The following is a 22,196-nucleotide window of genomic DNA, read 5'->3' as shown; positions in this document are numbered from 1 at the left end:
CCTTATACATAGACATTCTACACTATGAAGTGGCAAGTCTGAAAATGCCGTAGATTTCGAGAAATCAATCTCATTGTGCGAATAGCCAGCGGCATGTCTCGATCGAAATCCCATGCTGGCAGTTCGCTTGCTGGTTTTGATCTCTTGGCATTTGTCCAAGGGTTGAGGTCTGGCATCATGACGAGCGAGTCCAATCTCATTGTGCGAATAGCCAGCGGCATGTCACCCTCGAAATCCCATGCTGGCAGTTCGCTTGCTGGTTTTGATCTCTTGGCATTTGTCCAAGGGTTGAGGTCTGGCATCATGACACCGGAGCGAGTCCTGTCGCTTCTAGACCTCCATGCCTCCAAGATACTTCAACCACACACCTGGAATACTATATCCCGACACCGTCGTCAATTAGCCCATCGGATTTCGGTCAACCGAAAGCAGATCCGCCGAGCTAATCATGCTAGCATCCAGACCCTATACCACCAAAGACGGAAAGATGCAGCGTCAGCTGTCTTGATGGTAAAAGAAGAATCTACATGAAGGTAACTGCGACCTGCCCATAGACGCCGAGCAGTATTGGAAGCAGCCGCTTTCAGCCACAAAACACGCGGAAAGTCGGACATGTCGCGTAGTAATATCATCCGATTGGGGCTTCATCGAGCCTATTACAGGGGAAGGAGTAAGCCGCACAATCCGTTTATCGGGCAATTCGTTCTCAGGCTGGACAAGCTCGTGCCCAGGATGCTACGTCGGTTCAGTGCCAAAGTGCTCACTGGGTATTTCAACTTACTCTTCCTGTCTGGGGGTTATACCCCACACCTGTGTGGTGCAGATATTACCCTGGTTTCTAAGGTCCCTTATTCGACTTCAACGGATCAGCTGAGACTGATCTCCGTGCCATCCATTCGAACCATTTTGCTTCACCGAGGAACCCATCACTTCTCTGGGTTCGACAGCCACCGCAACATATTTGGACATCCCCTTTAGTTTCAATGGGAAGGAAATCGTTGACCATCGACAGCATCTACTCAGAATGCTCGTTGAGGTGACGGGTGTCCTGTTGGAGCCGCATCAAAGAATGGAGGTCACGGAGAACTACCTGATACCAAGGCTGATATATTCGCTCAAACTCGGCCACGTCCACCAAAACACGCTCAAAATGTTGGACAACTATATCAGGCGATCTATTTGTGGCTGACCATGTCTACCGAAAGAATCCCGATCACCTGTATCCACGCCGATAAACAGTATGGGGTACTTGGTATCTCGAGTCTGAGTGGAACAATTCCGATGCAGAGGGTAGCACATAATAAAAAGCTCCTTTCCACCAAGTGCAGAGTACTACGCAATGTGGCCAACGATTCCGCATTGGGTAAGATTGTTTGGGATCTCAGCATTCCAATCCGACTCCATGATGCATTCTTAAAAGCCCAGGAGGAGCAGATGGTTGCTTAGGGTGATAGCTGCGCAACAGCGTTGACGGTCGTGGTTTACGAGTGTATCATCGGATATTTATTCGCGGTAGCCAACTCTGACTGCTCAGGACGAGAGTTAGAAGCACCCGGTATGGCCGTGGTAGCCAGACGATCTCATGCCGTGAAAACTGTGGTCAACCGGAGAGTTTGGTGCATATTTTGCGGTCCTGCTGGATCACACATGACGCCAGGTGTGCTCGTCATAGTTGGGTTCCAAGAGAACTCATCAAGCGTCTCCGTCGACTGGGACATCGCAAAGATCTTTACGGGTCGAAGCTGGTCAGACATTTTTCATTTCAGAAACCCTATGGAGTGGAAGAAGCTTTCTGAAACTGAGAAATATACTGACTACATATTACGTTTGTACTGATGTAACCACTAAATAGAAGCGTAATTTGCCAAGGATGGTTGAGAAGTTTTTAGGCAGTGTGTTAGCAGACGGACGATGTGTGTGTATGAAGGACCGCCGTTGATCGTTGGATTGGTCTATTGTGTACAGTTGGAGTATTTAAGTCAGCTACAAGCTTGTGTTTGGGCCCGGCAATTACCATAATAGGCGACGGAAGGCGCATCGAGTACAGTAATGAGCCTGAAGGGCCGTGGTTGGTCGTTAGATCAGGCTGCTGGGCAGGGTTGAGGCCCCATAATCGGCGTTGCACATAGACACAGGCTTGGCGGTCAGAATGTTTATCCAAGGTGGGTGATATCGGCTGCACTTATGGGTGACCTTCATCGCATATCCGGGAAAGGACGCCATCCACGACGATGGCCCTCGCATCGCCACCGCACAATTCGAGCAGCTGTCCTGGACTACTTTACTCTTTGGGAGGCGGGCTCCATGGGAAAATGTATTGTGCAGGAGTTCGCTGGACAAACTCATCTGGTTCGGTAAATCTGAGAAGCATAAAGCGAACAAACGTCACTGACGGATTATCCTGAATTGGAGCTGCACTGAATGTACTTTAAATTTTATCTCAATCTTGAAGAACACCAAAGAACGCCGAAACATACTAAAGTGCGATTTCGTGGTTTATCTCTCGCAAACTGTTGACGGAATGCGAAGCAGTCAAAAACCATGACCTCAAAATTTTGCTCAGTAAAACAAAATGCAACGAGCGAGATGTCACCGAAAGGTACGAATGGATTGACTAACTCCTCATGAAACTCGCAACTTCAAAAACCTTAGTTTCGGCAAAAATAATTTGGATGTGCTCTTCGTGAGCTGCTTACACGGGGAGTGAAACGAGCGGATAGCGCGCCTCATGGTCATATCTACCGTCTTCATTGAGCTAATCATATCTCATGCATATTGTCCCTGGTTTTTCCGCTCCCAAAACCGTGCTAATTTCCCCCGTAATAAGCATGTCTTGCCGATTGTACCTTACTCCCCATTGTGTTGTCACCTGCCGCGCTCAGGTAGTAACGACTCGACCATGCCCCAAATCGGCATGTTCCCTACAAGATAGGAAATAAACCTATTACTGTTCTTTTGTTCATATTCACACCACTCTCGTTTGAACGGTCATCCTCCTGTGCTGGCGCAATTATTCTAATGAGTCCACACCAAAACGAAGCACTGGGCTCGAATTTCGTTTTTATCAGAGCTCATCAGCAGTGCACATCTAATGGCCTTGCCCGGATTCGAACACTGCACATCCGACCGACAGGCGAGCGGGTTACCACCACTCCACTAATGCGGGTTGCACGCATCCGAATTTTCACGTCTGAACAGACGAATGTGGTCACGCTTGAGCCACGTGATTGGTGTGCCCAGAATAATGACGCCAGATCAGGGGGACGACCGCTCAAGCAACAGTGGTGCGAATACGAACAAAATACGTATCCTGTAAAACCAACTTCTTTAAACAGAACAGCGCCAGCGGAAGATGTGAAGCAAACCACGGTATTAGGTCCAGCTGGAAAAAATTAAATGTATGCCATTTAAGTACGTGAGAAACCTCCGAACAAGCAAGCCTAACTTTTTCTCCCGAAAAGGGCGAAACCGGGAACCTACAGATGACCCATTATAGACGTCCCATTCCTACATAGAACATTATGCAGGCTTATATTCCTTCCCAGCCGCCTCATCACCTCAAGGCTTCAGAAGGGGCAACCACGAGCCGCCTTTCACCAATATTGTCTTCACAGTGGAGAATGTTCGTCAATCTTCGCTTAAGAGAAACCTATTCAGCGCATTCAGACCAGATGGCTTTCATCCGAGAATGGTAAAGGAAACAGAGATCACGTCGACAAACAATGTCTACTCTATATTCCGTCAATAGCTCACAAACTACAGACCTAGTGACTGCATTTTGCCTGGCAGTTACAGATGTACTGGATTTACTGGCACATTACGTGAAAAGGTAAAAGGCATTCCAAAGCGGGCCATTTCAAATTACCTCACCACAAACAATTGATAGCGCTGGAGCAACACGAACCCCATTATTGAGTGAGGAACAAACAGCCTAACCCAGGTGACAGACGGTATCCGAATTCCAAAATTGTTTAATCGGGTCCCACTGGTTCCATCGCTCTACACACTCTGCGCCATGCTGGGTTAGGGCTTTCTAATCAGGTAAAATATTTCGCATGGCTCCGACGTCAAACCACTTCGCGAATACACTTGTGAAAACTTTTGTAATTGGACTGCATGGATCAAACGTATCTGACAAGATGTTACTAAACTTCCTTCTGGATTCGGATATCTTGTTTTTGCGCTTGAACACTTTCTGAAATATGGTCGCTTCCGTAGAGTGGTAGCCTTGTTTGAACAAGGCTTGGCTTACTTGTTTTTTTCACGGTCGATACAACTAAAACTCTAAAAATACATGGTATGAAGGTTTTTAAGCTCAGAAAGCACAGAGATTTCTCCTCACTTCAGGCAGCTGTCATGTGGAATAACCTCCCATCGACCGTTGTTCAAGCTGGACGTAAAAGCCAGTTCACATCGCCATTGGTTTTTATCCCGAGATATTTCGAGCTGGCACACCTGCCATCCAGTCCCGATAATTCACAGGGGTGAATTTCACTTCTATTTTGCTTGTGCATTTCAAGTGGGTGGAAGCCTCTCAATGGAGAGAAAAACAGATCGCAAGCCTCGACTGTTTATGCGACAGAAGCATTCGTTAGGTGGCATGATCCTCATGAGTTGAGAGCATTATTCAGCAGGCCCGTGGATGTTTACCATGCAGTATGATGAGCTGTGAGACCAGACCTTCACCGGGAGTACCTTCACTCCAAGCCTGCTTTATTCCCCAGGCATAGTGTATTTGAACACCGAATATGGGTTCCCCTCGGGAACCGTGTTTGACAAGCGCAAGAATGAGAGGTCCTAAAAATTTCGGACTTCTCATACTTAAGCCTGGCGGACTATTTGCCAAAAGTGAATTAAATCACAGACATTTTCTGGTCGCTAGCCATCTTACGACAAATTCAATGCGGGATAAAATGGCGGCACACACCAGGTTGGTTCCCAAGCACGGACTAACCTGTGGTAAAAGTACACCTCTCGTTGGCACGCTGAACAACAGCAGTGCCGGTATTGTTTGTGAAGAAGCGGAACTCACTAGTGTGCAAATAATAAACATAGTAGTGTCTTCCCGCCAGGGTGATAAGTGGCAGGGAAACGAGACTTGGGTATAATTAACCGGAGCTATCACTTGTGGAGAAAATGGTGAATAGTGGTGCAAACTAAAAGTAACGCATAAAAAAGACATCATCAGCATAGAGAGCATTTCTTCACGAAAAGGATTGTCTTTAAGAGTTTTGTGCCTAATATCCACCTAACGCCTTGTTTCTCCCACTATCCACTGGTGCCTAAGCGCAAATTAGTGCCTATTGTTCACAGTATCTAGAAAAATTGTCTTTTAGGAACTATATAGGCAGACTTTTGAAAACGTAACCTCTCGATTCACAGGATTTTGAAGGCAGTCCTTCGACATTCTCACTAAGGTTGACCGAAAAAGTCCGGGCCACTGAATTCCCACGTTCATAACACGCGGCATTATTGCGTGCGTGAGATATGCATGAGATCTGTGCATTTTGTTTGACGGAGTGAATATTAACGGGCCAAAACCCGTTATCCGAAGATATGAAAAAGCTGGACCTGGATGACTGTTTTTGTTTTAAATTGGCCGAAACCTTCCCGCGCTTTCACCATTTGCGGGTAATGATGGGCTTGTGGGCCCTCTGACTGCTTGTGATTTTTCGTACTACGTTTTAATTGTTTGAAATGGACGCATACAGCCCGTCACATCCTACAGATCAGGATATGGAAGTAGAAAGCGATTCTGCACCGACGCCTGAACAAGATGCGCATCAGAACCATGTAATTCCAGCAGACATATCTGGAACAGTCGTACCCCTGATATTCAGTGAAAGTGTGAACCAGGACTTTTCTGACGGTCTAGCCTCTCTTGGGTGCCCTCCTGAGCTAAATACCGCGGAATCTGGTCTGGATTCCCTACAATCTAAAAAAGAAGCTGCTGAGACAAAGCTCTTTGAATCACTGTCATGCGACACGCCTGTGCGTGAAGCGGAACCCAAAGCGGTAGAAGAGGTTAGCAGGAATTCCCGTTCAAAAGAAGGTTCCAAGATGGAACGGGGCGATGCACCTCGTAGACGCAGCCGCTCGCGCTCACACAAACGTAATCGCAGTCGATCCGACGACCGGCGTAACCGACGTAAATCGCGCTCACATTCTCGCGGGCGTTATCCCCACTCCCGTAGGCGTTCCCGTTCGCATTCACGTGATAGACGTCGGAGGCGTTCTATAACTCCGGAACGTCGCCAGTCCCGCGGGGGAAATTACCGCTCACGCCCCCGATCACGATCCGGGAGCCGGCAACATGCAGGTCGTTCAATAACAAATGATAGGCATTCTGGAAGGAGACAGTCAGAACAACCGGCAGCTCCTGTAGACACCAAACCACAGGACAAGGCAGCTGCAGAAACCGTGGATCAACCTGAGGTAATACCGTGGGACCCCACGAAAATGGTCTCCCTGAATTCAGATGTTCCGCAAGAAAGACCCCATAGCCCTCAGACCTTATCTTTGGATTCCACCCAGAGTAATTTACCGCCAGGTGCTGCAGTGGATTTGATGTTGCCTGCGCGTCCTCGGGTAACTTTACCGCCACCGAGCAGGTGGAACTATCCAACGTTCCCCACGACGCCTATGATGCCTAATCCGACGGGTTCGTTCAATGCAAATCCAAGGTATCCACAGTCCCCGTTTGGTGTCTTAAATGCCCCACAGTCAAACTTTCCGCCCGTTGGTTTGCCATTTCCAACGTCAGCAATGCCTCCTTATCTACAACCACCTGTAATGATTCCACGCATGCCTTCAGTTATCCCCATGACAATGAGCTCATTCGGGGTACAAAATACCGTACAGCCGCAGTTATCGACTCTTGCTGCTGGATCGAACTTTTCGTCCATGGCCCAAGTGACATCCTTCAGTTCAGTCGCTCCACCTCCTCCACCACCTCCCCCTCCACCCCCTCCGCCCCCACCTACTTTTGCACAACAACTACAGATGCCACGCCCTCCAAATTTGCTGGAAACACTCATGAGCAAAGCCGGTTTACCCCGTGAAACCCTAAGTGATCTCGCTTCAACTTCGCAACCAACTACTGAAGCAGTAAGTACTACTACAGAGAACTCTCCAATGAAGCAAATCAATAAGCTGCTTAGTTCTGCAGCCAATTCCCTGCTCAACCAGCTTGCCGGCACTCAGCGTGGGGTACTTGATGTCTCCACACCTGAGCCACTACCCCCACCACCGCCACCTCCCTTACCAAGCGATAACTTCGGCAACCAATCTGCTTTTACGGAACAGTCATTCACGTCAACTTTTGTACCTCCCCCACTCCCTGCCGTATCGACTGCCGTAGATGAACACAATTCTCTCCCTGTATTAGCGAATGGCGAGAATCAACCAGCGAAACCCCACACCAACCCGTTTGAGGGTCAAAAGATAGAGGATGTTTTAGCCAAAAGGAAGCGCTATGACTTCGCGTCGCGGCGGGAGTGGCAAGAACGCATTGCCCTAGAGGTGAAGTCTGTTCTAAAGCCTGCCTACGCCGTGCGGCGGATTAATAAAGAAGATTACAAAGAGATTATGAAAAAAGCCGTAACCAAGGTATATTGATTTTCTCAATTACTCACTTTTTAGATTTTGAGAAGTGGAACATCGTCTGTGAATTCGGAAAAAATCAACGTGTTCGTGAAGCTGTATATCGAGAAGTATCACCGAATGCGAAAACTGAAATCTCGTGTGGCTTCCAAGGAAACTGTACAGTGACTTATGGTCTGTCTTTCTGTAAATGTAACTGTAAATAAAGAGTTTGAACATGTGCTTTTCGTGCGCCGAAAGCCCTTGTCAACATACGAACTAAGGTGTATTTGTGCTGGCACCACTAAGCCGCGTTCTGCGTACTCGGCGACTCGCTTCTGCTTATCAGATTAGAAGCTAGCATTGCTTGTATCCTACTTCCTCAAGGGCTGACGTCTGAAATTGTACATGGATGGTGGATGTAACTCTGGCATTCTCTCTCGAGAAGATACTAAATGAGTTAAGTTGTGTATATATAGCATGAACGTACAAGCGCTCACAGAAAAGATAGGAGCGGTGGTTTCCATTTAGGCCATGCCCTGAAATTTACGCATCCACCTCTTGACAGCACCTCAAGGGATGGAGCAACAATGGCTACCTCAATGAGGCCTAATGAGGACCAATTAAAATAGATTCAATATGGTATGGGTAACTATCTGTGTGCGCTGTGCCGGCGTTGTCTAAAATGGCTCCCGCATCGTGGTTACTATCGATGCTTTATCGTTGTACAGTGAACGAAAGGGTTGTAGCGCCAGAATGCCGAGCAATGTGCTGCATATACCGAGACGAGTGTTGTGCTCAGTTCTGAGTGACGGAACCCGAGGTGTGCAAATTGTTTGACATGATCGAAGGGTACTACGAAAAGTTTACTTCCAGGATGTGGTTCACGTCGCCCTCCCTGTGATTGGCAGGAGACGATACGGGGGCCAATCAGTGTCACTAGCTTTCATGCTACCAGTTTCTATCCCGAATTTGTGACAATGCTGATACCTAGGGTATTTGTGGTAGGCTAGATATGGACCTTTCCTGTCCCGATTCTATCCATTTTAAGGCTCTGTTCACTTAAGGTGACGTCTTACTCCATTTGGGTGAGTGGAGTTCTGTACGTCAGTCGACCAACTTTCTCCGGAGTCGCTTTGCGTACAACCAGTCGGAGGGTAGGAATCCGTCAAAGGAAATCAAGCAATTATTTGGTAGCGAAGTATGAAAGCTATTACTGGCTAGCACGGCTTCCCCGATATCTCTAATGGAAATTCCACTGGCATTTTGCATTGATGAATCAGTTATATCAGCTACCGCGCCCAGTGCGTAGCTATCTACCCCACCCCCTATCATCGGCGGACGAAGCTGTGCTAGCTATAACCTGTAGGCGACGTTCCGTCCAACTTGATGTACGTAGAAGACACCAAAACGACTGCTTGGTGCACAATATCTAGTTTATATTCAATAGAAAGCTGACAACTCCGCTTCACTCCAGAAGAATGGCTTATTTGATCGGGATCGGCCGACCAGTCACGACGAGAAAATGCCACGGCGGACGAATTCCCACAGGAGAAAACTACAAGGAAGAGATGTGGAAGGGAAAGATTCCGTTGCTGGTAATGAGAGACATCCAAGGATTTATAGGAACATTTGCCTGCGAATTACAGGTGGCGGTATAGCTTGTCTGGAACTAAGGCACCCGGTGTCACTTTTCAGTATGCTTGCAGTCAATTAGGAACGGGTCCTGTGTAGTGAATGATAGAAAAAGGGCACCTCTTTAAAGGGCTTTTGCGTGTTCACGGGGCGGCAAAGTGCTTTTTGCTTCGTCGAAGGCAATGTACCCACCCCAATTTGTCACCAATAGAAGCGGGCGCTGTCTCTGCATGGGGTATTCGTTCACCACTTACGAAACATGACGGGGAGTAGCCGTACGATAGTGGCCTAGCTAGTCGTATCAGCTACAAACCGGCTGTCATCTCCCTCCAGTAAGCCCTGTTCTAGCTCCACTTGATAACCAACAGTTTGGGAGGCGAACTGTACTTTGAAAGTGACGGAGTTTAACTCCAGTTTTGATGGTGTCAGTTGCCTGTGTACCCTGGTGTTGGCACGGGTGTGAGTGGCAGAGATACTATGTATCGATGGAAATTGCTTATGCAGGGACCTCAAGGGCTATGCCTGCCAGTTCCCCTGATTACTGATAGCCCGTGTTACTCCTCGTCCAGGATGAAGACAGCTGCGGGTGCGACCGCCTGGTTTTGGTTTGGTTATGGTCTCTAGGCTTCACTACTAGACCGCACTGTGGCTTCACTTAGATGCATCGGCTAGAAGTATTATCTAGCGTAGACTGTTCAGCATCCGGCGCACGAGACCAGACCCGCACGACCTTAATTACAATCAAGTTCATCACACGTGACCTCTAACGGTGCTTCAGATGCGCTGAACGGGGAATGGATGCAGCTTTGATCCTGTGACAGCTGCTGTTTCGGGATACTTCATTAGCTTTTCCGTTGGTGTTACCACGGAGAATTCTCATGGGGCACAACCTTTTACTATCGCTAGAGTGGCGCTGAAGCATCGGTGTTGAACACTGATGTCATGCTGTCGATGATGATGATGACCGGGTCGTCCACGTCTGCAGCAGCGTTTAAGTTTGTGTGAAAGCGCCTTCTGCCTCAGCGTTTCACTAATACCAGGTCGTTTTTTGCCGGTCCTGCACTGGGCGGAACATTCTACGAGGGCTCCGGTGACGGGTCGGTTCCGCCTCTGTAGTCAATTATTCCCAATAGAATTTGGTTTGATTTGCTTCAATGTAGCTAGTGTAATAACCACCGGTCTAAATCTACCGATGCGTCCAAGACTTAGCGGTTGATAAGGTGAGTCTATTCTAGGCCGTTTTGGTCAGCAGAAAATAAGACACCCCATCGTTACTCAGTGGTCTTTGATTGTGAATGGTGACTTTTGTGGAGGTTGTCTACACCTCCCATTGATGTTTATCGACGACAGGCTTAGGTTCAGCCTGATGGAACCACAGAATCGCCTCGGTGATCGCGCTGACGTATGGTCAGAATTGTTAGGTCGTCTTCAGCCGTAAAACACGTACATGCTGTACAAGATTGTAGCTGCCGTGGTTTCGTTCGCCGATAATGGCAGGTATGACATTCATGGCGACGTATCCTCGGATCTCAGGGGACGTGTGTATTAGGCTACTGTACAGGCTGTTTTGCTGCAAGGCTATGGGACGTGACCCCTGGGGACAGCGAAACTGAAGTCTTCAGTTCTTCGATAACCGTACTCATAGCTCGTGTACGCTGGTACCGGCAAATCCTCAACAGGATAATCAGAAAACGAGTGTTCACTTGTGCAACAGGTACTTTAGTCGAGGAATCAGTCCAGCACTAGAGGTTACTATGGTTTTGCGCTCGCTGGTTCATCGTCTTCTGAAGAGATTGCTACTTTTTATTACCCGATTCAGAGTGGTGCGAGCAGAGAGATGGTCAACCTCTGACCTGACGAAGGGGCATGGGATTGACGGGGAAGTTTAGGCGCTGTCGGCGGCGGGGTTATCGTAATCTCTGTGATTGGCTGCTATTCGAAGTCGATGACGTTCTTGGCAGATTCTATCCAAATTCTAATGAGTATCTGGAGTTGTATGTACTTCGGAATGATTGTCGTAGGCTAACACCATCCGTTTTAATTTATTCCACAATAAGGCTGTTAAATAAATTTTGGCTGTCAATAGTGCGTAAAACCGTACGGGTGACGGACCTCGTTGTGTAGCTTACAGAACGCAGTTGCTGCTACCAATCCTGGGCTTTTTCACCACCTTTGACCAGGAATATTCAGCTTATCAGCAACACTCAACCTGGCTTCTCACTGACTGCATATCGTATCTTAATATAGTGTGCGCAGAACATTTTTCTTATCGCTACTATGGTCACCTAACTGGTCCACGTGGTAATCATCCTTGATTTGTACTCTTGCACCAAGCCGAGCAGTGCTCGTCCCAGGAGCTTGTCCGTGCAGCTCACCAAACTGATACCCTTGTAGTTTTCAGGTTAATTTATCTCTTTTTATCGGGTGGCATGATTAGAGCATCCTTAGATTCTGGTAGAACTTCCTGTTCCTACCTGTTCATTTCAACTATTTGAAGAAGTGTCTTCCGGGGTCATTTCGCAGTACCTGAACGGTGCTATTCCATGATTACGTGTTCGCTTGTCAGTCATTTTGGACGTACTTTAGCTGCTGAGTGAGAGTAGACAACTGGTTCATTTTTTCCCAGCTACCAGCTGTTTTATGTGTTGGTGATTGTCTCGGGCACAGTTGCCCCAGCGGTTGGATGGATTAGAGGCCATCAGTGCAGAGTCCAGTTGATGCTGGTACACCAACCTGGTTTTCGGGTCTTTGAGAGATTTGCGTCAGTCCTTGTGTGCTTACTGATGCAGCTGACACGGTTTGGCTTATGAATTTGAACTTTAGTATCCGTTCGGACAAGTTGTTGGTCTGTTTTACCGTCGGCTATTCGCATCATTCGTGTGATGCACACCTGTTGAACGTTCCGCTGGTGAATTATAACGTAACCAAGTAAATGAGAGTAACTGGTGCAAGGGCGTGTTCATGTGGCGATATTTTTTCTCTTGGATGAAAATCGTGATGGAGATAGGGAAAGGCCGGATTCAATCACCGTTGACATTTACAGTCTCGATACCGTGGCGTCCGAAAACACCTGCCTATAGGAAATGGTTTTGGGCTGACACGTGCATTGGAGTCTCCCAGCAAGAGGATCTTGTTTGTTCTCGGAATTGCTTGAAATAGGTTGTTAACTCTGGCGTAGAACTTGTCATTCTGGTCGCTTGTTGGGCCTAGCGTTGGGATGTATGCATGTAGGTTTGGCATACCTGTCAAGTGCAGGTGCAGTGGAGCGAGACGTGGATTGATTTCACGGCGTTCTAGGCTGAGGATTTTTCGTTGCGTTTAGACATGAAAAATTGATGTGATCTCGTTTTTCTGTCGGGTAGTCTATCCCGAGAACATCTCGAAGGTTTGCTTGACCAGCCAGTCGTGTTTCCCTGAGGGCCGTGACATCGGTTTATACCTGCTCCGTTCTATTGCAACCAATGCGGAGCGCCCTGTGGGACGGTCGGATGGGCTATCAACTTGACCCGGTGTTATTCTGACGTTCTACGGATCCGCGGTTTGCAGTCAGTTGAATTATACCGTCCAACGTAACGAGAAATCTAAGGAAGGTTGACCTTATCGGTACTGCAAGACCCACCGTTATGCAAATGTCAAAGTTCATTTGGAAGATAATTGTAAGTAGCTTGTACAGCAGTCTACCGACTTTTGACTTGCGGTTGTGAAATCTGGCCGCTTTGCTCACAAGACATTTTGGAACTTGAGGTATTTTAACACTGGTTTCTAAGGCGTGCTTTGAATATTCTACGGCTTGACAAATTATCCAGCTCAGTGGTTATTGGACCGTGTTCTATCATACGACATTCTAGACAACTGCAGTTGTGACGAATGTAATGCTTCGGTCATGGTGTCCGAAAACCCGAAAATGAGCTTAAACTTACATTAGCTACTTCGCCATACCCGGGACGGCGCCACCGTCTTAAAGAGCAGATGAGAACCTGGTTTTTGTAGGTTGGATTTGTACAGGTGTCGTCTCGACCTAGCATATGGTATTCATTGTTGGAATCTGAATTGGATCCATCATCGACAGCATGACATAAGTGTTCAACACTGATGCTTCACTGCCGTAAACCTAGTATGTGACCACTGTTATTGGTCAGCAGCATTATATGACATTTCTGAAGCCGACTCATCCCGTCACGGAAAACATCGGCTGTAAAGTGCAGTAACTAGCGATCTGGATAAACGCGATCGCTTCCGATTACTTGCAAGTGGGGGATTGGCACGGGCTGTTCTGTGCCCTCTCCCAGATGCTCTGTCTGCAGAAGCGAGTGTGACTATCTGGCCGTAAAATGCCTTATGACTGGTCACACAGCATCGTTGTTTCATTGACAGGATTAGTATCAGTCTTTTTGGTCATAGGTGGTCAACCTGGCTTCAGCCACTCGCCTAGCCAGATCAAACCTTACGAGTCTTTTAGGAGCCTTTTATTAGTTTCATTTATCGACCGGAAGGACAGTGGTGCGCGCCTACTTAATGATATACGCGACTATTGCAACCGACACCGTTTTTATGCGTGACGCTACTCAAGCAGTTGATGTAGTGTGATGATTTGGGCAGTCGCTCCCGGTTCTTTTTTTCTGATTGCTTAGGCACAGTTTGCTGGGACGACTCTTACTCCAAGGTTAGTTTAAACGTGGAAGCAAAACAACGATTCGTCACCGTCATTGTATAACCCTGATGGCAGCTGGTCCGGTCCTCTGACCAGACGTTTCAAGGACCACCCTAGCGACTCCGAAGGGGAGTCTAAACCCACAGACCCTGGCTTGAACTGTGCGGGTTGAATGAAAGACATGGATACAGAGCAAACATCTAGCTGAACGGCTGTCGAAATTATCCACTCCCGGCGGGCAAGACGCCCATTTTCACTATGTATTAAATTCCATATATTTTACTTGGTGACTTCCCTAGTAGCCGGTGTCCTTAGGTTCCGCTTTGAATGCTCGATGGAAGTTTCTGGATGTTCTCTGTCGCATTGGCTTCCTCGTTTTCCGGAGACCCATTGAACCCCTGTCCGCACTCAGATTGTGTAGATGACCTTCAACGTACTTTCCGGGTGAATCGTGCGTCCGAAGGAACATTGTCTCGTATCTAGGGACCTACTTGGTGGGCCCTCAGAAACATCACATACGGAGTTACCTGCCATATGCACGGCTTTGCTTATGTCGTCTCAGTTACGACTGGCTTCTGAGGTTATAAAGTGCCACACAGTCGGCTTTGATAAGGTTGTGTTACTTGTGGGTCGGAAGGCCCTTCGGTGGTGAAGCGAGAAGTTTCTTCCTCAGGATCTCTTGGAAAAGTTATCGAAAATTCACACCGCGCAAGAGGTTGTTTTGAACTGATATGTGGCACGAATATGTCGAGTAACGAACAGGGTGTCGCCATCGGTAGGCGACGACTAGGTAGTCACTCTGGTCCCATAATTGTAGCAGTGGTTCGTCTAGTAAAGCAACGATGCCTGCTGTGCCTGAACGCAGTGCTACTGAGGAACACTTGGTGATCGGTACGCATACACATAAGGTGGCCGCCATGTATCATTACGTCCGGAGAGGAGGCTGATGGGGCCATCAAGTATGCCTGATGAGCCGAGACCTATTTGTGCATTGAGATTGCCGGCAAATAAGACAGCATCGGAACTCGTGCTGAATGGCAGAGCGATTTGTGCAACAAAATGGTACTATCTGGAGCTGTCGGCGATGTTCTGCCAATGGTTTGTTCGATTTCCTTTAAAGAACCACAAGAACGGGCCCGATGCAAAGCGTAAAATTTGGTTCGAAATGTCCCGAAGGCGAACATTTTAATATCGCGGTGTGAGCGGAACCGATACCGACGTTCAACTTAGTGTCGTGGCTATGTCATTCGCATCCCCCAAGGAGCAACGCCCACCCAGAACCAAAGTACCACGGGTAATGAATAACGCGCTTTGTAAGTACCGGTACAAAACAGAAAACCGAAGAGGGCCACTAGTTCCGCACGGCCGGTCTTCCATGTGAGATTTACCTGGCTTTGCTGATTGGTTTTGGCGTACATTTCCCCAGAAGACCATTAAACAGCCTCCTTAGTGATGTCGATGAATACCGGCAATACTACTTATTCTCCGGTTTCGGTTCAAGTATCCTATTAAATAGGCCGACCTTGCTGGAAAAAAACAGACAAGTCTTGATTTCGGTTTACAATGTATGGAGCAACTCCATTTGAAGATGGTTAGGTCATCGTCTTCATCGAGATACGTCCAGAATTCCACTTTCACATCGAACAAACTTTTTTCATGTGGCTGAAAGAATTGTATCTCCATTTCCATTGGCTTTTATTCAGCTGTAAAGCGTTTCATATTCTTCGGTAAAACTGTTCTTTACCTACCAATGTAATGACAGTCACCTCACTAATCAGGTGTCTTGCTCCCTTATGTAAAGGTAATAACGCTTGGTTCACTTAGCCTGTCTGCCTTACTTAGCTAATCCATTGTAGTGGAAGCCACCAGTTGAATCACCTGATTTGAACCTATCACATTAACTACAGAAGTGGCCAGCAATAGTGACTGAGCACCCAGACAATCGGTAAACTGTACACTGCGGCACTCCAACCGTCCTAGTCGCCAGACAGCTCACAAATTCTCATCCTGAAGGCTGCCAAACGCTCCAATGCACATGAACTTTCAAGGCTGCAACTTGAAGATAGGGATATATAACGCAAATTCGGTCTTCCGTAACCATCGTTCGCCCGTAAAATATTTATTTTTTGGTTTCCTCCTGCATATATGCACAAGGTGATGAAATTAGAGTTGTAGCTAGATGGACTGTGGTCAAGCTCGATTCTATTTTACTGGATATGACAATAGTTGAACGAACGAGACTTTTAAAACATTACCTCTTCCACCAGTAAAAAAACGCCATTAGCAGCCCTGAACTAAATTGGCTTCTCGCGTTAGTCCAAACGGGGGCTTTACTTACTGTTCCATAGCGCTTTTGTGAGAAGTTTTTGTACACGGAGAGCCAGAAGTTGTTGCCCCCATAGGGGGCTTTTTGGAGGCCTTGAAACAGTTTCCTCAAAGAAGACACTCTACAGTTGAACTGAAGAGTGGGTGCGAAGAAGAGAGAGATTCACGACAGCATTCACTGTCGGTCAAAACTTGCTGTGCGACCACCGTTTTTAGAGGTGAATGACTAAATGTAGCTCTTATTGTACTAATCTCGCCTAGGTGATTATTACACGGTCTCAGTGAATTCTTCAGGTAGGGACTGTTGTCATGGTTCGTCGTTTTAACAATCTCCCCCAAACAATAGGAACAAGGATGATAGTTCAGTCTTCTCGACTTCTAGGGAGATGCGCACTCTGACGGACTACTCTCTTTAAAATTCAGTCGGTGTCGGATCCAGATTCGCCATTGGTAGCTCATGGATATAGCGAGACGAACAGCTTTGAAAGCAAGCTAAACAGGGTCGTCAAGCGTTAGTGTTGGTGATTATCACAAAAGCGCAGTTGGATGCCGTTGCTTTTCCATAGAATCGGTGAACGAAACTGTGGCAGCTACAACCAGTGTACGACGAATACGCGGTTCTTACAGCTGACAATGATGATTCATAGAATAGGGACGCCACCTGAGTCCGTTCAAGAAAGTAAGCAGCTATGTTGTCTTCCATTCAAAGAAATTTGGAACTTACGGCAATTGTGTGGACCATATTCGTGTATCTTACGCTGATGGAATTTGATGAACTCTGTCAGTTCCCGTATGCAGTCCTTTGTTACGAGAGGCCTAAGCCAACAAGGCGTTTCTGCTCTGTTTTCGGGACGACCACAGTTGCACAGACCCCATTATCCAATCCCGGGAGCACTTGATACCTGATACGGAACACAATTAGTTTGGAGGGTCATCTCTGTGGCAAACTTTAGCAAGAGTGGTAGGATGTACGGTTAATTTCTTTTCGTAAAAGATAGTACCTTAGCCAGCAAAGTGGCCTATATGACGGAACGAATGAATACATCAATTAGGCAGGATCTCGGAGAAATATACCAGATGTTATTTGACCGGGTAACAGACAAAATACTTCGTAATACAAGCTCCATTTGGTGTACACATATTCAAAACAAAGCAAAAAATAAACAGGTAGAGTAAAGTAAATTAATTCGAAGGTGTTGAGACTGGAGCTGTTGTCAAGGTCAGTTGCAGCCGCGTAACCTAAGCTTTCAAACCCGACTTCGTTTACAGCTTTCTTCGTGATCTGCACTCACAATCATTCACAGTATCCTGACTGGATAGGCCAAGTAATTGGATTCCGCTAGAGATCTGCAACTCGTGAGGCTAAAGGGGCTGTGAGCAGAGGGATTACGTGCAAGATCACAAGGCCACTGCTATTGAAACCAAGTTCATCTTCACAATTCAACAATTCAGTCACAAAAGCCGTTGTGAATTTATGTCTGAACTACATCGCAAGATGCAGAGAAAGGACTGTTTTGTATGTGCCTATTTGGCGTGGAGTGACGCTTCGCCACCAAATCCAGTGGATCCTTGCAAGCAGTTCAGAACTGAGGGTCTAATTATTTTTGTTTTACCTTAAGGACTACTAGCTCAGAAAACACATTCGATTGAATAAATCTTGGTTAACTTGACAAAAATGATGGTCTTAAACCAACGAAACACTCAAAGATTTTTGTGTGAAAATTAACCAAATAATCAAATGACTTACTCGAGGACATGGCCTATTGTCAACACGATCTAAGCCGATCCGAAAGGCAGCAGCGGGTCCACGGAGAACCAGAACCACCCTCATGGCCGCTTGACCGAAAAGTATGTCTTGCCCATCTGTCCATCAGTTTTGTTTTCACCTGCTAGCCACCGTCCCGTACTCAGTGTTTGGAACAGAAATTCGGTCTAATGGAGCACAGCAGTTCACTCACTCCTAGGTCTTACTCTTTATGTATTCCTAGTTGAGATTACAACAGCCTTTTCTATAGCGGAACACGCTCCAACTGATATGTAGACAGGGGGAACCTGCCCCACCATGCATTCATTCAATTGAGCCATAGCAAATGAGGTAACAGAAGTGCGGCACACGCAAATTAGCCCATTATATTGTTGTGTTATTGATGTTCGCCGTCCAGGACAGGGTCAGCTTGACCCTCTGTGCTTGACTGGAGTCCCTAAACGACGTGGCGGCTATCCGTTGTCAGTTGCGTTCATGCTGTCAGTTCCTATCGCGGTTGTTTGACTGAGTGCTGAAGGTATTGTCAATGGTGATCATGTTGGTGGTATTCTCCAACTGAATGTGTTGCAAAAAGGCCGCATCATTTTCCAGTGGATGGGATATATAAGATGTCAGATTTTATTATCTCGGTATACCACACCACTTACATGGTTTCTGAAACCTCCGACAGGCCACCACCAGTTTCGTTCTGCTCAACGCTCCTCAGGCAGGGTTAATCCCCGATCTTCTACCATCGCTGCCACAAACGAAATTCAACCGACTCTACCACCAACACCAGAGTAATTAGCAAATGAGTGCATTTCTTTGTTTACATCCAATTTGGTGTCAAATTAATTATGGACGGCAGGAGCTCGGTAACTACACCTACTTGATGAGACCCAAAAAGGGGAAATCAACAGTAGGCTGTCGAAGAGCTTCCGGTAGCCTTGTACGTAGTGCTTAATATCAAACTATCGAAAACCGTCGGTGACATACTTTTCACGAACCCGGGCCCCATTCTTAAGAATCTAGTCTTCTTATGCGGCCTCGTACAAAGTGTTTGAGTACTCGTGTTTCGTTTCGCACGCAGCTGCGACCGACATCATAAGCGGCCTGTTTCCATGCTTTATGCTATTATTTCTAATGATCCCACTCAGCTTCCGATCTTGAGCTTACTGCATACTGTTATGAAAATAAATGTATCTAGCTCATGAATGTACTTTATGACCCTTATATAGTATGGTGAATGTAAAGTCCAGTAACTAAGGACTTCTGGGCACGTACAGGGATCTCCTTTCCGACAGAACAACCCAAACAAGAGAACGATGGAGCAAACGATTGATTTGCGCAAATGATGTACACCGAGGTTTGTTCCTGCCACACGAATCAGCTGGTTATGACCAGTGTAATGAGTTAAGGAACACCAATACAAACTTGTTGCTAAATTGGGGAATCGCCACGGCAAAAAGCACACGTATTGGTGTAAATTCCATACGAAAGAGATTTATGAGTGAAGAGAATGTCGGCACATGATTTAAGTCTGCTACGGGGTGCCCATTGGGTGCCATGCGCGAAGTGCGATGAAAACAGTAGCGTTTAAGTTTCGTGAATGTTGTACAGAATTCAAGGAAAGTGGTGCAGTTAACACTCAGTAAGCAATTGCTATAATTTGACTTTTACACGCTTGCATACCAATTTAGTATTGATTAGAGACTCATCCAGAGCCCAGCTGAGTATCGTTTTCAACAACCTTATGAGCGGTGTACTGCGTCTATACAATTGCTATAGCATTTTTAGCTAGGCATTGAACCCACTTACACTGTTTTTTTTTTCTAAATACCGATCTAACGCTGTTTTCTCGGTTTTGAGGGAATTGGATACGAGGTTGTGCGCGTCCATATTTGGTCCGGTAATGTGAGAAATAAACTATATACTGTGCACACTGGTCATGATTAATAACGATGATAATTTGTATATGGAGAGCATCAGCGAATGGAATGGTTATTTGAACTTTTCTTCAGAAGTGCAGTATATAACAGGCAAAAAGGCTCATGTCAAAATTAAATTTACTAGGATTTTCTATACAGTATGTACAAAGAATTAACATGGAAGTCAGACTTTTGGCGGGGTATTCTACCGCAGATAGTCTAGCTGGTCCCACAGCCTCTTACGATCCGAAAAGCACTCTCGACGTCTGTGTTCCCGCCGCTTTCGCATCTGTTTCTCTCTTTCCAGTCTTAACAGTTCAATCGTTTTCTCACCCTGCATGCGTTCGTCTTCTTGTGCACGCTTGTCTGCCACACGTGGTTCAGTGTGCTCGCTCGTCAATCGAACACAAGGACGGCCTAAAACATCCACATCATGTACAGTCTTTGGGCCAATCCATTCGCCATCTTCCAGCAATGCCTCAGCCTGGTTGCGTTCTTGGACGACGTACATGATATTTTCCATGCTTTCTTCCACCTGTAGAAGCAGAAGGGGATCATCAAGTAACGAGCAGTACCGCACAAATAATTTCCGAAAAGCTGTACAGCATAATAACTGCGACTGTAGATCACTTTTGGAAATAACACTTAACCAGGGAATATTGTTGATTTTATTGTGAAATATAGCGAATATAATCAATACTGTCCAACCATAAACCACCACCAAGACAGGTTCCAAGTGGCGCTTATATTCATCGGTGCAAAGGTAGAATTGCAAAGATAGGCACGCAGTGGGGGCGATAGCATGTACTTTGTATGAATGACATTAGTGATAATGGTGGCAAGGTCAACTCTAGTTGGGCTGAACACAAGGCGACACTTCTTTTGCTAGTTACAAATTCATGTCGGTTGGCACCCGACTTCCATGGATACAGTCCCGAAGGTTGCCTACGTGATCGAGCCCTCCGGTTAGCGCTTTCAGTCTTTGTTGCCACATCACGACCCAACCAATTGTACCCTTTATAGCCAGTACAGAGCCGGGTAAGAATGTTTCTGTCGAGCGGGCTTTTCTCTGGCATGTAAACTACGAAGCCTAACAGCGCGCAAGTTGGCCTCCCACAAAATCACCAGACATACACTAGCATATGAGACGAAGGGAAACGAAAGAGTTGTAATGAACCGTGTTTTTCTAAGTTGTATATTGTGCTGTCTCCAACTAAACATCAAGGGTTTAATCCAAAGTGAGTACTGGTTGGGGAATTCGATATGGGACAAAAGTGTACATAATTGGAACCACAATGTACCTTCTCAAACCGTTCTGGGTTGGGCATTCGCTCGAGGCACCGGTAGTGCTCTTCGTCCATCGTCATTAGCATGTTCCGTTCTTTGAGTAGTATATGCCAAAGCCTGTGAAGATCGGAGTTACTCTTCAATCGAAGCTCTTCTTTCCGCCAGGGCCTTCCTGCGGGAACAGATGTTTCTCCCCAATGCTTTGGATCATCGAAAAATTCTTCTAGACCACGCCGATTGGCTGTGGTGGAAACAAGTCGATAATTAGAGTTATAGCTTCTGGACAGACTGTTTCGGTCACAAACTCTGGCATAATTTACCTGCATATAGCACCAAGACCTCGAACACTAGCTGTTCTGAGATAAGGAAACATGAAACTGCTTGGGTTAATACAAATTGCAGGATACGCTAAAATGAAAATTGACGTCGGAAACTGAACATTTAACGCCAACAGTGTCAAAAAGCAACATATACACAGCCACCTACGAATTCCCAGAAATAATCTGAGAATGGGTGTTCAGTTGTGCGGCGCGCACTGACTCACAGACTCACACAAACTGCAGTGACACAAAATGGATGGTCATCGTTAATCAAGACGAGTGTTATCCTCCATGTCTCGATAATACGGGAAACAAAGTTGAGCAGGAGGGGAGCGAGCGGGTCGCCTTACCAAACACCACCAGATGTAAATGAAACTCTCAAACAACCAAAATGGTGGGAATAGAGAGCATGAAGTATAATTAAAAACTTGAGGACGTCCATCTTTGACCGAGTTGTCTGTGGAGTTAAGGGTTACTCTGAAGTTGAATAAAACCGCAATTGTCGACAGGTATTGCTGAAGCGCTCGACGTGACCAGTGCACCCAGTACCCAGGTGAAACCCCACTTGCTTCTCACGCATTTGCGTCTCAAGTGTCGTGGCTGGACACTACAGAATCATTGAAGCTAGTAGCCACGTTTTAACGGGCGTTCAACTGATACCTCCATGGTTGTGATAGTCACCTCGTGTACTTATATATATATATATATATATATATATATATATA

General features: G+C 46.5%; 2 protein-coding genes across 2 annotated transcripts; one reads left to right on the top strand and one right to left on the bottom strand.

Annotated features, from left to right (window-relative positions):
* Window positions 1-5,697: 5,697 nt before the first annotated feature.
* On the top strand, window positions 5,698-7,821 carry T265_02440 (hypothetical protein; the record flags this gene model as incomplete). Its single annotated transcript, XM_009166689.1, has 2 exons — window positions 5,698-7,608; window positions 7,642-7,821. 2 exons carry the CDS (start codon window positions 5,698-5,700, stop codon window positions 7,768-7,770), a joined length of 2,040 nt encoding a protein of 679 aa, XP_009164953.1.
* Window positions 7,822-19,995: 12,174 nt separating this feature from the next.
* On the bottom strand, window positions 19,996-21,721 carry T265_02439 (hypothetical protein; the record flags this gene model as incomplete). The annotated part of the gene is made up of 2 exons (XM_009166688.1): window positions 19,996-20,399; window positions 21,166-21,721. The coding sequence occupies 2 exons, from the start codon at window positions 21,475-21,477 to the stop codon at window positions 20,070-20,072; spliced, it is 642 nt and encodes a 213-aa protein (XP_009164952.1).
* Window positions 21,722-22,196: the final 475 nt, after the last annotated feature.

The sequence above is a fragment of the Opisthorchis viverrini genome (assembly GCF_000715545.1).
Source record: "Opisthorchis viverrini unplaced genomic scaffold opera_v5_30, whole genome shotgun sequence".
Classification (NCBI taxonomy): Eukaryota; Metazoa; Platyhelminthes; class Trematoda; order Opisthorchiida; family Opisthorchiidae; genus Opisthorchis; species Opisthorchis viverrini.
Note: the sequence above shows the minus strand (reverse complement) of the source record. Positions and strands in the feature narration are given on the sequence as shown.